Consider the following 15652-nt stretch of genomic DNA (forward strand, 5'->3'; position numbering starts at 1 on the left):
GTTGTGGCTCAGCGGTAAAATGCTTGCCTCAAACATGAGGCACTGGGTTCAATCTTCAGCACCACATAAAAACAAACAAAATAAAAGTATTGTGTCCATCTACAACTATAAAAACAAATATTTTTTTTAAAATCCCATAAGCACTAGAATAACAAATACCTATGTAAGAATAAAAGATAACATGTCTTTTTTATCTGTTTTACACTTCTGCAGTCTTGGCAACATTTTAATAACTAGTTTGGGATAGTAATTTTATATCTTACTAAATCTCACAAAATGTGAAAAGGCCTTTAAGTTTAAAATTTTAAAAATTTCTTTCATCTAGTTTTAGAACAAAAAATAAATATTCATATAGTAACAAAATGAAATCCACTGTACCTTATTGTATCGATCATGGGGAACAGACTGTAAAACGATTGGTTCCATTGTAGAAACATTGGCAAATTGTACCTCTGGAATATACAGGGCACAAACCACATGAGCCCAACCTAAAAAAAAAAAAAAAATGAACAAAAGTTTATTTGTTTAAAAGTTTTATCAAAAATAAAATCACTACCTCTCTAAAAAAATTTCTTAAAAATGACTAAGGAAATACATAGCATTAACAAATTCTCATTATTTAGTTATGCATGAGAATAGTCAAACCACTACTAACCAAGTATTCTTAACCACTTCTACAGTAATTATGCATAGTAACATAAATAAAGGAAAACATTTATAAGTTCAGATGCTAACACTGATAATTCTAAGGGCAAACTAATTCAGATCAACACTACTTCTGAAAAACACCTTAAAAAAAGTTTTATAAAACAAGTTTTCATATTTTGCTGGGCAGGGATATAGGTCAGTGGTACATCCACCCATTCATGCCCAGCACTATACCCCCCACAAAAAAATTAGTAATTTAATCTTAACCTTAAATGTTAACATTAAATTTTTATTTTCACGTTAACATCAACAATTTGAATATTAACATTCATTTTACTATTTTAAATTGTCACTTGAGATGTGAACGACTGATATTAAATTTAACATTTAATTTTTAAAATGTTACTGAAGATATTAAGAACTGATGTCACAGTTAAGTATACCAAAAAACTAGAAAAGAATGAAATTCCAGTAAGGTAGGTACAGACAACCAACACAGAAAGGGAAGAAGTAAAGCTCTCCCCACTTTCATATGTGACACAAGCCAGGAGAAGGAATAAACTAAAAATACATGGGTCCTCAAAGAGACTACACCTGGGCATTTATCATCTCAAACTCTAACACGTAACTAAGGTAACCCTGAACAAATACCCCTAACATGTGAAAAGAAGTAATTATATTTTGAGTATTTCCCTACAAATAATTTCTACAATGTGTTAATTGGAATTCCAAAATAATAAAAAGAACAAAAGATGAGAAATGAAACAACATGAATGAAAACCAGCAGAAACAAGAAAATCAAAAGTTATGTATTTTGGAGTTATCAGATAAAGATTTTAAAATAAGTATCTTTATTCTTTTTAAATATTTATTTTTTAGTTATAGGTGAACACAATATTTTTTTATATACTTTTTTTTAGTTTTTGGCGGACACAACATGTTTATTTGTATGTGGTACTGAGGATCGAACCCAGCACCTCACGCATGCTAGGCGAGCACTCTACCTCTGAGCCACAACCCCAGCCCAATAAGTATTTTTATTATGATCAAATTATACAGAAGAGAAAATTAAAAATGGATGTAGTGAACAGAAAACTACACATAAAAAATAAAAATTCTACGGGCTTGGGTTGTAGCTCAGGCAGAGTGCTTGCCTTGCTCACGTCAGGCACTGGGTTCAATCCTTAGCACCACGTAAAAGTAAATAAACAAAATAAAGATATTGAGTCCGTGTAGAACTATATATATTTTTTTTAAATAATAAAATAAAAATTTTAGAAATAAAAACAGAAATTTTAAATTAATAGGTGGGAGATTAACAATGGTTTGAATATGGATGAAAACAGAATTAATGGGCAAGAAAAATACGTCAAATAAAAATATCTAGGATGTTAACAAGATACAAGTATGAAAAATACAAAAGAAAGGGAACAGAAGACATGAAAAATGCAGCCTAACACACACCTAAGTAATTTAGGGAAATTCAAAATTTTTTTTAATTAAAAATTAATCTTTAAAAAGGGTGGGGATATATGTAGCTCTGTGGTAGAGCATACCTGGATTTAATCTCCAGTACCATAAAATACATACACACATACACATATATACACACATAAATGAAAATAAAACAGTCTGGTAAGGTCTTTGTGTTTGGGGGAGGGGGGTTTGCTAGGGATTGAAACCAGGACCTTGTGCACTCTACCAAATGAACTATATCACCAGCCCTTGGTAGGATATTTGATGTTGGTAGATTTAACATTTTAAAACTATTTTTAAAAAGCTCATGTCGCCGAGGAGCCTGTAATACCAGTAGCTCCTGAGGCTGAGGCAGGAGGATTACAAATTCAAAGCCAGCCTCAGCAAAAGTAACGTTCTAAGCAATTCAGAGAGACTCTCTCTCTAAATAAGAGCTGGGGATGTGGCTCAGTGGTCGAGTGCCCCAGAGTTCAATCCCCGGTACTGTCCACCCTCCTTCCCCCCCCCCAAAAAAAAAAACAGGCTCACATCTATAGCTCCAGCAACTCAAGATGCTGAGGCAAGAGTATCACTAGTTGGACACCAGCCTCAGCAACTTAACAAGCTCCTATTTAAAAAAAAAAAAAATTACAAAAAAGATCAAGGAAGGAACATGGTAAATGATATCTATACAGTTTTAATCTACACCTTGTGTGAAGTATGCACACAGTAACTAAAGTTATTGGTATAAAAATTGTAATATAAACTGTAGTAAATTACATATGTAATGTATAACATATATGTAATATATAAACTGAAGTATTTATATATTTATATTACTCAGTCATACAGAAGAATGAAGTTATGGTATTTGCCAGTAAATGGATGGAACTGGAGACTATCGTGCTAAATCAAATAAGCTAATCCCTAAAAATCAAAGGCTGAATGAATGTTCTCTCTGATAGGTGAATGCTAACCCACAATAAGGGGGGAGGATAGAAGTTATCTGGATGAGACAAAGGGGAATGAGGGAAGGAAGAGAGATGGAAATAGGAAAGACAGTAGAATAAACCAAACAAAACTTTCCTTTGCTTATACATGAATACATGACCATGGAATCCTAATTAGAAAAGTTATATTCCATGTAACGGATAATATATGCTCTGTCATATATATCTAAAAAGAACAAATTTTTTAAATGTGTATTTTACAGGCAAATAAATAAATAATTGTATATAGAAAACAGAGTTAGGGCATGTAGCTCTAATACAGCACTTGCCTCACATACACCATGCTATGGTTTGGGGAGGGGAGGCAACATGACCCACAATAAAGAGATGGCCAAAAGGACAATTTGATGCAATTACTTTAATTCAAATGCAACAGTAATTAGTTATACTGTTAATTTAATTAAAAACAGTACTAAAGACTAATCAAAAGGAAGGGAGAAAAGAAAAAATGAAAGTATAAGAGGAAAAAAATCAACGTTAACAGCTCTACAGTGGCTTAACAAAGACCAAATTTAGCCTTCTCTGTATAAGACAATTCACACGCTCTCAATCCAAAAAAATGGACAAAATACCTGAGACAATGATATGCATGACATTGAATATCAGGTAATGGTGATCGAGACTGAAAGGCAATAAATAAATGAGGTAAGCTCTAAATTTGCCCCAATTTACTATCTTCAGAACTTTTTAGGTTCGTGGCACAGGAAACTCTGAGAATCTAGATAGATGAAGTCAAGACTGATGAAATCAAGACAGCTAAAACTAGCAGATCAGACTACTGAAAATGAAAATTTCTCAGAGAACCCTAGAGAAATGCAGAGAAACCATTTAAATATTCATCATAGTATCGATCAGTGCATGTACACGTATAAAGAAATTATCTGAGGTCAGAAAAAAGCCATTCCTAAAGAATTAGACAGAATAATGGCCATCAAGCCCAAACAGCCAGAAATAGTTTGCATTCCCATAATCAGACTGGAAAAACTCATAATCATAAAGCACTGGACAGAATATTCAGGAAAGTCTTGCCTCAATAGTAGGGAATAACTACCCTTAGATCAAACACTATTGCAGACCCACCTGATAAATCATAGCAGCAGGCCCAAAATATCAAACTGTTCCCACAGATCTTAACCATACCTCAGAACAAAGCTCAAAAAAGATTTATAGGAATACATGAAATCCAGATTCACTACAGCATAGTGGAGCATACAACTCCTAGGTAAAATCAAGCAAAAATTCTCAGAAACTATTTCGTCAGAACCCTGGAAAACAGTAAAAGGTTTTCAGTAACCAAGAAAAATGACAACTTTTAGAATTTAAGAAAAAGGCACCTTAAAAATGACAGGAAATCTTTGGCATCTTTACTTTCCCTTGACCTTTGCAAGCCTTAGGTTGGAAGGATATCTGGAAGAAGAGAGTAGCCAGAGTTTCCCAGTGTGGAACCCTGGTCACTGGTTTCAGAAGGACCTAACTTTTATGTATAAAGAATTGTGTCAAGGGCTGGGGTTGGAGCTCAGTGGTACAGCACTTGCCTAGCATGTGTGAGATCCTGGGTTAGATCCTCAACACCACATAAAGATAAATAAATAAGATAAAGGTATTGTATCCATCTAAACTAAAAAATATATTTTAAAAAAATTGTGTTGATGTGGGTGCCGTGGCACACACCTATAATCCCAGCAGCTAGGAAGGTTGAGGCAGGAGGATTACAAGTTCAAAGCCAGCCTCAGCAATTTAGTGAGGCCTACACAACTCAGTGAAATCCTGCTTCTAAATAATTTACAAAAGAAGGACTGGGGATGTGATTCAGTACTTAAGTGCCCCTGAGTTCAATCTCCAACACAAAAAAAGAAAAAAAGAACTGTACCAGGGACAGTGGTACAAACCTGTAGTCCTAGCTATTTCAGAGGCTGAGGCAGGAGGATCACAAATTTGGGGTCATCCTGGGCAACTTAACAAGAACCTACCTCAGAAAAAATAAAAAGGCCTAGGGATGTAGCTTAATGAGAGTGCAAGCCTAGCATGCTCAAGGCCCTGGGTTCTATCCCCAGTACTACTTACACCCCTCCCCACCAAAAAAAGAATTGTCTCTATTCCTGTTTCAAAATGTCTGGAGACTACCAAAGGACTGGGGCAATGTGCTTGTCACTCTTCTTTCTCAAAACTCAGGACAGAAAAGTGGCCCTCAAAAATCAGTGAAAGGCAGAGAAAAACCAAAGAATTCTGGAGCAAATGTTTATAGTTACATTTAAAGTATCAAAAGCCTTCAAGGAAAAACAAAGAAATCTTCTCTGGGAAATTGGTGCCTTTCAAAAAACACTTGGCTATACTGGGAGATACAGAGAGCCACAGGCATGTCCAAGTCAAGACTCATTCTCAGAAGATCCTTCACTTTCATCTCTAGATGGAATTGGGACATAGGACAAGCAGGAGTGAAGGCTAGGACAGAGTTGGAAAGAGACTCAAACACTGAAGAAAAGCCCAGCACACAGCAGAGCTACAAAAGTGAGCCAGGGTGTTTCTTTTTTTATTGTTCTCTTTTTTACTATTCAGCACCTGATTTTCAAGGAAATCTTTGTCAAAACACTTAAATGAAGACAAAGCAAAAATAAAGAGGCTTCAGTAACTACATACGACAAAGACACACACTTTACAAAAATACATTAGCAGACATTTTTTTAAAATGGCTTTAGCATATAATAAAAAACAAAACAATACCCTGAGGGAAGAATTTGACTTCCAGAGTTACCAAATTAGTTGTTTGTTGGTATGAGGATCAAATCAATGGCCTTGCACATATTAGGCAAACATTCTACATCTGAGCTATACCTCCAGCCAAATATATCCACACCTTAAAACAAATTACAGAACATGCAAAGAAAAAGTATAGCTTATTTTACAGACAATATTAACAGAAATTATACTCCCAGAAACACACCACTGGATTCACTAGGCAAAGACTTTAAAATAATTATCTTATATCTGTTCAAAGGGCAAAATATCAATTAAAAAAAAAAAAAACAGAGTTAGCCAGATCTAGTGGCTTTGGTGTGTAATTCCAGCTACTTAGGATCCTGACTGAGGCAGGAGGACCTTTAGTTTGAGGTTAGCCTGAGCAATTTAGTGACACTCTATCTCAAAAAAAAAAAAAAAAAAAAAAGTGCTAGTTATGTAGCTTAGTGATAGAGTACCATAGTACCACTGGGTTCAATTCCTAGTACCAAAAGAAAGAACAACCAAACAGGGCTGGGGCTGTGTCACACCTCAGTAGTAGAGCACCTGCCTAGCATACAAGAGGCTCTGGTTTTGATTAGAAAGAGGAGCGAAGGGGAAGAAGGAAAAAAATAAAAATTCTAGAGCTAAAATTCATAATAACTGAAATGAAAAATACACTAAACAAAAAAAAAAGCAAGGATAAAAATCAGCAAATTTGGACCATTCCTAGTGAAAATATGTATAATGAAATTTCCATGAGTAGAGAAGCAGAAAAAAAAAATGGGTGGAGAGAATAAAGAAATAATAGCCTAAGCCTAGCATAGGAGCACACATCTGTAATTCTAGTGACTTGAGAGGCTCATACAGGAGTATCACAAGTTTGAGAACATCTCAGGAACTTGGTGAGACTCTGTTTCAAAATAAAAAATTAAAAGGATTGGTGATATAGTTCAGTAGGAAAGCATTCCTAAGTTAGATCCTAACCGCCCCCCCAAAAAAAAGAATAGCCCAAATTTCCCAAAACTTTAAAAAACACATGAATCTATATATTCAAGAGACTCAAAAAATACCAAGAAAAAGATCAAAAAGGCAACCACACTAACACATAATAATGTTAAAAGTCAAGGGGGCTGGGGATATAGCTCAGTTGGTAGTTGCATGCACAAGGCCATGGATTCAATCCTAGCACCACCAAAAAAAAAAAAAAAAAAAAAGAGGTCAAGGGAAGTCAGGTATAAGGGCACATGCCTATAATCCTAGTTTCTCTGGAGGCTAAGGTAGGAGGATCTCAAGTTCAAGGCCAGAATCAGAAATTTAGGGAGACTATCACAAGATTTTTAAAAATAACAGAAGGGGTTGAGGATGTGGCTCAGTAATAGAGCACCACTGGGCTCAATTCCCAGTGTGTCTCCCTCTCTTTCCCTCTCTCTCCCTTACACACACACACACACACACACACACACACACACACGGGAAAAAAATCTTGAGAAGTTACTTACCACAAAGGATACTCATTCAAAACACAGAGTCCCCAACTTACAAAAGTGCAACTTCAAGTTTTTAACTTTACAAAGGTGTAAAACAATGTTTTCAGTAGAAATTTGAATTCTGAGCTCCTACCAGGCTAACAACCTATGATACCATACTCTCAGCCACAATGACATGAGAGTAAGCTATAATGTCCAGTAGTGTAAGGGTATTACATATATTTTTAAGCTGGGTATGGCGGTATATGACTGTAATCCCAGTAACTTGGGAGGCTGAGGCAAGAGGAGCGCCAAGTCCAAGGCCAATATAAGCAACTAGCAACCACCCTAAGCAACTTAGCAAAACCCTGTCTTAAAATTAAAAAAAAAAAATTAAAAAGGGCTGGGGCTGTAGCTCAGTAGTTAAGCATCCCTGAGTTCAATCCCCAACAACAACAAAAAAGTATTTTAAGCTCATTATACTCACATTTTAATATGACATTTTTGTCAACCACAAGCCAGATATATGACCATGATTCCCACAACATTATAATCCAGGTGGAAAGTTCATACTGTCCAATGAAATTACAGTGATCATAATGTCCTAATAAAATGCAATATTCACATTTGTGGCAATGCTAAAGAAACTGACTATGCTACCAGTAGTATAAAAGTATAGCACATACAATTACTTATAGTATATTAATAACTGACAATGATAATAAAGTACAGATTCACATACTACACTCCTACTTTTTTTTTTTTTAAGTTGGTTAGGGATGTGGTTAAATGACAGAGCACTTGCCTAGCATGAAGAAAGCCCTCGGTTTGATCCTTAAGCACTACAAAAACAACAACAAAACTGCAAAGCAGCCTCAAGCAGGTCATTTAGGAGAAATTCCAGAAGAAAGCCTTGTTACTATAAGTGATGACAGCTCCATACTTTCACCCTCCACAAGGCATGGGGTCTTATCCCCAGCACTGTAAAAAGTTGATGGGGCGGGGCGGGGGAGGGGGGGGCAACAGAATAAAGATGCAAAAAAGGGACTGGGGATGTGGCTCAAGTGGTATCGAGCTCGCCTGGCATGCGTGGGGCGCTGGGTTCAATCCTCAGCACCACAAATAAAATAAAGATGTTGTGTCCACCGAAAACTGAAAAATAAATATTAAAAAATTCTCTCTCTCTCTCTCTCAAAAAAAAAAAAAGATGCAGAAAAAAAAAACTATTGGTATTTTGTTTTTTGTGGTTTTTTTTGATTTTTATTTGTTCCTGTGAACATTAGGATGTCATTTACAGAAAACATGTTTGCAGCCACACATGGTGGGTGTTACATTCCTATAATCCCAGTGACTCAGGAAACTGAAGCAGAAGGATCACAAATTTGAGGACAGACTCAGCAATTTAGTAAAGTCAATCTCAAAATAAAAATTAAAAAGAGTAGGGAATGTAGCTCAATAGCAAAGCATCCATGGGTTTAAAACCAAATACCAAAGAACTTTTTTAAAAATTAATAAAAAAGAAAGAAAACATGTTTGTAACCACGTGGGATCCAGCTACTCAGGAAGCTCAGGCAGGAGCATTACATGTTAGAACCCAGCCTTGGCAATTTAGTGAGACATTAAACAACTTGGCAAGACTCTGTCTCAAAAAAAAGTGGGGGAGGGAGTGCTGGGGATATGGCTCAGTGGGTAAGTGCCCCTGGGTTCAATGCCTGGTATTTTTTAAAAAAGTAAAAGGAATGGAAATGTAACTCCATGATAGAGCATCCCTAGTTTCAATTCCCAGCACCATGAAATAAAAAATAAAGAAATAATGAACTGCGAAAAAAACTTAGTACAACCAACTAACTACAATGAACCTCAATAAAAATTAGAAATTTTAAAGAATTCTTTAACCAGCTTAAAAAAAAAAAAAGTTACCCACAATCATAACCTTCAGAAAATTCTAGACCCAAATTTATCAGTGAATTCTACCAAACACATAAGAATAATTTCAATCTTACACAAATGCTTCAAAAAAACCAAAAATACCTCCCCACTTGTTATGAGACCAGCATGACATTAACATCAAAATCTGATACAACTATAATAAAGAAAGAAAGTCACAGATTCATTTCTTCAATGCCAATCAGGCACAGTGGAACAGGCCTATAATTCCAGCTACTTGGGGGGCTAAGGCAGGAGCAATGAAAAAGTATGAAGCCAGGGATGGCTCAGCTGTAGAGTACTGGCCTAGCAAATGTGGGGCCCTGGGTTCGATCCTCAGCACCACATAAAAATAATGATATTGAGTCCATCTACAACTAAAAAATAAATTTAAAAAAAAAAAAGTTTGAAGCCAGCTAGGCACAGTGACACATGCCTGTAATCCTAGCAGTTCAGGAGGCTGAGATAGGAGAATCACAAATTCAAAGCCAGCCTCAGCAAAAGTGAGGGGTGTTAAGGAAGTCAGTGAGACCCTGTCTCTAAATAAAATACAAAATAGGGCTGAGGAGGTGACTCTGGTCAAGTGTCCCTGAGTTCAATCCCTAGTATCCGGGGGAAAAAAAAAGTATGAAGTCACACCGTGGGTAGCCAGCCAGATCTTGTCCCAAAATAAATTGAGAAGGGCCCAAAATATAGTTCAAAAGCAAGGCACTCCTGGGTTCAATCTCAGTATCACAAAATAAGAAATACATAAACAAACAAGCAGATGCCAAAATCCTAAACGAACCATTAAACTGGATCCCACAATGATAAGAGTTTATTCTGAGAAAATATAAATTTCAAAAATAAATCAGCATAATTCTTGACAAAATAATGAAGGGGAAAAAATAATCTCAAAAGAGGTAGAAAACTATCATGGAATGAGTTTCCTATCAGTTAACTTTCATAGTATCTCATGGCTTAATATATTCATGTTTACATATTTTAAAATGGTACTAAGATGGAAAGAAATCTTGATTCTTGTGATAACTACAAATGGAAATTTAAAAATGAGTATGGGTTCAGTGTCTTTCTAATATGCTTGCCTGGGACCAAAAGTGTTTCAGTTTTGAGGTTTTCATTTTGAAATATTTGCATAGACTTTACCAGTTGAACATTTCTATTTGAATATCTGAAATGTTCCAAAATCCAAATTTGATACTCATAAGTGTCATACTTTGAAGCATTTCAGATTAGGAATGTTCATCCTTTAATATAGGAGACTCAAGTCAGAATTTCTTTATATTCAAGCAACAAAAATCTTTAGGGTATTAAAATTAACATTCACTACTAACATTATCTGTGTAGAGAGATAAAAAATGTATTATTGTTCAGCAGTTCAGGAGTTCAAAGCCAACCTCAGCAACAGCAAGGCACTAAGAAACTCAGTGAGGGCCTATGTCTAAATAAAATACAAAATATGGTTGAGGATATGGCTCTGTGTGGAGTGCCCCTGAGTTCAATTCCAGGTACCTCAAAAAAATTATTGTTCAAAAGTTTCAAATATAATTCCCATTTTAAAAAAAGAATCAAGAGGGGCGGGGGCGGGGCTCAGAGGTAGCGTACTTGCCTAGCATGTGTAAGGCACCGAGTTCAATTCACATAATAAATAAATAAAAGAAAGTCCAATGGGGGCTGAGGATGTGGCTCAAGCGGTAGTGCTCGCCTGGCATGCGCAGGGCACTGGATTCGATCCTCAACACCACATAAAAAATTGGTTGTGTCCACCAAAAACTAAAAACTAAATATTAAAAAAAAAAAAGAAAGTCCAATGACAACTAAAAAACTATTTAAAAAAAAAGGAATCAAGATTTTGATGAAGTATGTTGAACATTCAGCATGAAATAGCCAATGCTTAAGTTTGTTCACACACAAAAAAAACTGTCACTACAAAAAATTACTGAAATACATCCACTACTATGAAAAATATTTTAGTAGTAAACACTGATAAAAATAATATGAACTACCACTATAGTTTTCAATATTTTTTAAAAATAATATTTTCCCCCCAAAATTCTCTGTACTGGGCTGGGGCTTAGTGGCAGAGCGCTTTCCTGGCACATGTGAGACACTGGATTCAATCCACCACATACAAAAATAAGCAAAATAAAATAAAGTCATGCTCTCCATCTACAACTACCAAAAAAAAAATTTTTTTTTCAAATCTCTGTACTTACCCCCATTATCTGTTCTTTTTAAAGCTCCATCCTTATGGGGACATAGTTCACATCTCTAAAAAGAAAAAGGAAAAGAAGATATTATTTCAGATTACCAAAAGCATATCTTCCCTATAACTTCAAAACCGATGAAAACATGGAACAACAGTTTTTGTATTAGTAGCCAAGTATATTCCAGAACAATCCTAACAAAATAACTGTTCTTAATGATATGTGATTTTCCTTAGAGCACCAGATTAACAACTTCCCCCCTTTTCTGGATATTAGGGACTGAACCTAGGAGCACTCTACAGTGAGCTACATCCCCAGACAATCTTTTTTTTTTTTTCAATTTTGATAAAGGCTCTTATTAAGTTGTTTAGAGCCTAAGTTACTACCACTGGATTTGAATTTGTTATCCTCTTACCTTAGTAACCCTCCCAAACCATTGAGATTACAGGTATGTGCCAACATACCTTGTTTAAGAACTTCTTTTAAAATATGGTATTATTTTTAAACATCCTGCCACAGTTTTTAAGATTTTACATTTATAAAAACAAAAAAGGCCAGACACAATGGTATGTACCTATGTCTCAGCTACTCGGGATGCTAAGGAAAGAGGATCAGGATCCTGAGACCAGCCTGGGCAACATAGCAAGGCCCCTCTTAAAAACAGTACAACAAACAAAAAAGATACACTCAACATAAAACTAGGGCAAGGTTTTGGCATTTATTTATATCTATTTACTTTCTAAGATCAGTTAATATTACTGTAGTCTAGTAGGTCTCGTTTCTCCTACGATAAAGAGACAAAATCCATTGTAATTGCCAGCACACAACCATCCCACACACACAAAAAAAAAATCAAACCAGAAGAATTTAGAATGTTGATTTAAAGTGGCAAGGCATGATCTCACTTATGTAATGACCTCCTCTCTAGAAACTATGTTATTCTAGTTACTCTTATTACTCATACAATGTGATACTCAAAAGTTATGCAGGCCAGGCAGTGGCATATGCCTATAATCCCTTGAGGCTAAGGCAGGAAGATGACAAATTCAAGGCCAGCCCCAGCAACTTGGCAAGACCCAGTCTCATAATAAAAAATAAAGCCAGGTTCGGTGTGGTGCATGCCTATAATCCCAGCAGCTCAGGAGACTGAGGTAGGAGGATCATGAGTTCAAAGCCAGCCTCAGCAATGGCATAGCGCTAAGCAACTCAGTGAGATCCTGTCTCTAAACACACACACACACAAAAAAAAAAAAAAAAAATAGGGGTTAGGATGTGGCTCAGTGGCCAAGTGCCCTTGAGTTCAATCCCTGGTACCAAAAAAATAAATAAAAAATAAAAAGGGATGGGTATGTGGCTCAGTGGTAAAGCTCCCCAGATTCAATGCTCTCCCCCCAAAAAAATTATTGTGGATCACATTCTTCCACTCCACCATTTTTTTTAAGATCATCAAGAAGTCAGATTTAAAAAGAATATAACATGGGCTGGGGATGTGGCTCAAGCAGTAGCACATTCGCCTGGCATGTGTGAGGCCCGGGTTCAATCCTCAGCACCACATACAAACAAAGATGTTGTGCCCGCCGAAAAATAAATATTAAAATTCTCAAAAAAAATTTTAAAAAAGAATATAACAGAGTAAGTTTGAATACACTGCTTTACTATGAAGAATATATTCCTAGAACTCACACTATTATTTATATCTCATCTTATTTCATAGCATACAACATAGTATACAATAAATTACCAAGGAAAAATAAGAGTAAGAAATAATAAATAAAAACATCAAAATGCTAAGTCATTTTCTTCCAGTATTTTACTCTTCTAATTATCAACTTAACTCTTTAGCACCTCCTTTTTTATTACCTATCTTTTTTTTTTTTTTTTTAGGTAGGGAGGGCTGAACCTTGGGGTACTCTACCACTGAACTACATCCCCAGCCCTTTTTCTTTTTTTAATTTTGAGGTAAACTCTAGATTGATTATTGAAGTTGGCCTTGAACTTGTGATCCTCTAGATTCTGCATCCTAAGTAGCTGAGATTACAGGGGTGCAGCAAGGCCCCAGGCTTGGCCACACCCCACTTTCTAACCTTAAATTTAGTCACCACATTTTACCCTTACTCCTCCTAAATGCTGGTAAGACCTGACTATCTCTCTTCACCTCTACAATTACCTTTCTGCAAGCCAACCTACCGTCTCTTAGGACCACTTCAATGACTTAGTATACAGTTTCAATGTTTTTTGGTTTGTTCAATTTTTGTTTGTTTGGTTTTGTTTTTTGTTTTTAAGTACTGGCTATGGAACCCAGAGCCTCAGGCATGCTACACAAGCACTCTACCTCTGAGCTACATCTCCAGTGCACTCTTAACCAACCCCCAGTAATGCACAGTATGAACTGGCTAACCTCTATTCTTCCCTCAGGTTCTTGCTTCAAGACACTTCATCTGAGATAGTATCTCGAAATCGCCATATTAGGTTAGGTATCATAAATTACCTATACCCTCCTTCTTAGCAGATTGATGTATATTAATCTACTAAGATACAGGGGATGAAATCCAGGGCCTAGAGCATGTTATCCAAGTGCTATACCTCTAAGCTATATCCCAGCCTCCAATATTTACTCTTAACCACCTCCACCAATGTACAGTATGAACTTTCCATAACAACATGGTGGACTCCAAAAAAACAATTATTAGCAATAAGTTATATATGCAGAAGCTGGAGTTGTGGCTCAATGGTAGAGCGCTTGCCTGGCATGTGTGAGGCACTGGGTTCGATTCTCAGCACTGCATATAAACAAATGAACAAAACAAAGGCCTATGTTAAAAAAAAAAAGAATCTCTTTTTTAAAAAAATAAGTTATGTATGCGATTAAGTTTATTTTCATTGATAAATAATAAGCTTCATTTCATGACTTATAGCCCTAACATCTACCACAGTCATCAGACACAATAACCAAAATACAAGACAGAGGAAGAAGAAAACAAAAACAAGCACACTTGGGCTCAGACTCTACTCAGCTGCAGAGCGCTTATCTAGCATGTGTGAGGCACTAGATTCGATCTCAGCACCACATAAAAATAAACAAATAAAATAAAGTCATTCTGTCCATCTATAACTACCAAAAAAAAAAAACACACTTGATAAAATGAAAGCAATAATTTGGTTCTAGCTGGGAATGTAGCTCAGTAGTAGAACACTTGCCTATTATGATTAAAGTTCTAAATTCAATCCCTAGCACCACAGAATACAAAACATCATTCTAAACTATAAAACAAACTTGGCACAGTAACTTATACCTGTAATCCCAGACATGTGGGAGCCAACCTGGGTAATTTAGCAAGACCACTTCTCAAAATAAAAGTTTTTTTTTTTTTTTTTTTTTTTTTTTTTTTTTTTTTTTTTTTTTTTTTTTTTTTAAGAATGAGTGAGAGAGAGGGGGACAGAGAGAGAGAGAGAGAGAGAGAGAGAGAGAGAGAATTTTAACATTTATTTATTTTTTCTTAGTTCTCGGCAGACACAACATCTTTGTTGGTATGTGGTGCTGAGGATCGAACCCGGGCCGCACGCATGCTAGGCGAGCGCGCTACCGCTTGAGCCACATCCCCAGCCCTCAAAATAAAAGTTTTAAAAAGAGATGGTGGAGCTGGGTTTGTGGCTTGGTAGTAGAGCACTTGCCTAGCATGTGTGGGGCACTGGGTTCGATCCTCAGCACCTCAGCAACCACATAAAAATAAATAAATAAAATAAAGGTATTGTGTCATCTACAAATTAAAATATTTCAAGAGATTGGTGTAGGGGGAGATATGGGGACATAACTCAATGGTAAAGCATTTGCCTTTCATACATGAGGCCCTGGATTCAAATGCTAAGACTGCAAAAGAAAGAAAGAATAGACTCTATAACTATAGAAATAAACCATACAACAACCTTCCCTTCACAGAAAGGAAGCACTATTAGTAATGATTTATCTGGAAAAGAAAGAATTTCTAATGTAAGTGTAATTAAATCTGATATCAAGACTATATATCTAGACTTACATTGTGTCTTTTCCCTGTTTTTCTTTTTTTAATTTTTATTTAAAAAATTAAAAAAGTAGAATGCATTTTGATATATAATACATACATGGAATGTACATACATCAATCATATTCTTTTTCTTTTTGTAGTACTGGGGAATGAACCCAGCCCCAGTCCTGATAGATTATCCTTTCGATGATTAGGTATAA

At 35.8% G+C, this 15652-nt stretch overlaps 1 protein-coding gene across 19 annotated transcripts in view; it reads right to left on the reverse strand.

Annotated features, from left to right (window-relative positions):
* The window catches only part of Mllt10 (MLLT10 histone lysine methyltransferase DOT1L cofactor), a 189860-nt gene that overhangs the window by 132455 nt on the left and 41753 nt on the right, over positions 1 to 15652 (reverse strand). For 14 of the 19 annotated variants that reach the window (XR_002484032.3, XM_040277627.2, XM_040277629.2 and 11 more), the window contains 2 exons: positions 11440 to 11494; positions 379 to 488 (listed from right to left, as the gene is read on the reverse strand). The exons of 1 other annotated variant lie outside the window; for it this stretch is intronic. Coding sequence is in view for 15 of the 18 variants with exons in the window: in XM_040277627.2 (XP_040133561.1) it covers positions 379 to 488; positions 11440 to 11494 (165 nt within the window). In the remaining 3 variants the exon portion in view is untranslated. Of the gene's footprint in view, positions 1 to 378; positions 489 to 11439; positions 11495 to 15652 lie in introns of those variants that run through there. 4 more of the 19 variants (XM_040277632.2, XM_040277634.2, XM_078023330.1 and 1 more) reach the window with 2 other exon arrangements.

The sequence above is a fragment of the Ictidomys tridecemlineatus genome, chromosome 10, assembly GCF_052094955.1.
Source record: "Ictidomys tridecemlineatus isolate mIctTri1 chromosome 10, mIctTri1.hap1, whole genome shotgun sequence".
NCBI classification, from domain to species: Eukaryota; Metazoa; Chordata; class Mammalia; order Rodentia; family Sciuridae; genus Ictidomys; species Ictidomys tridecemlineatus.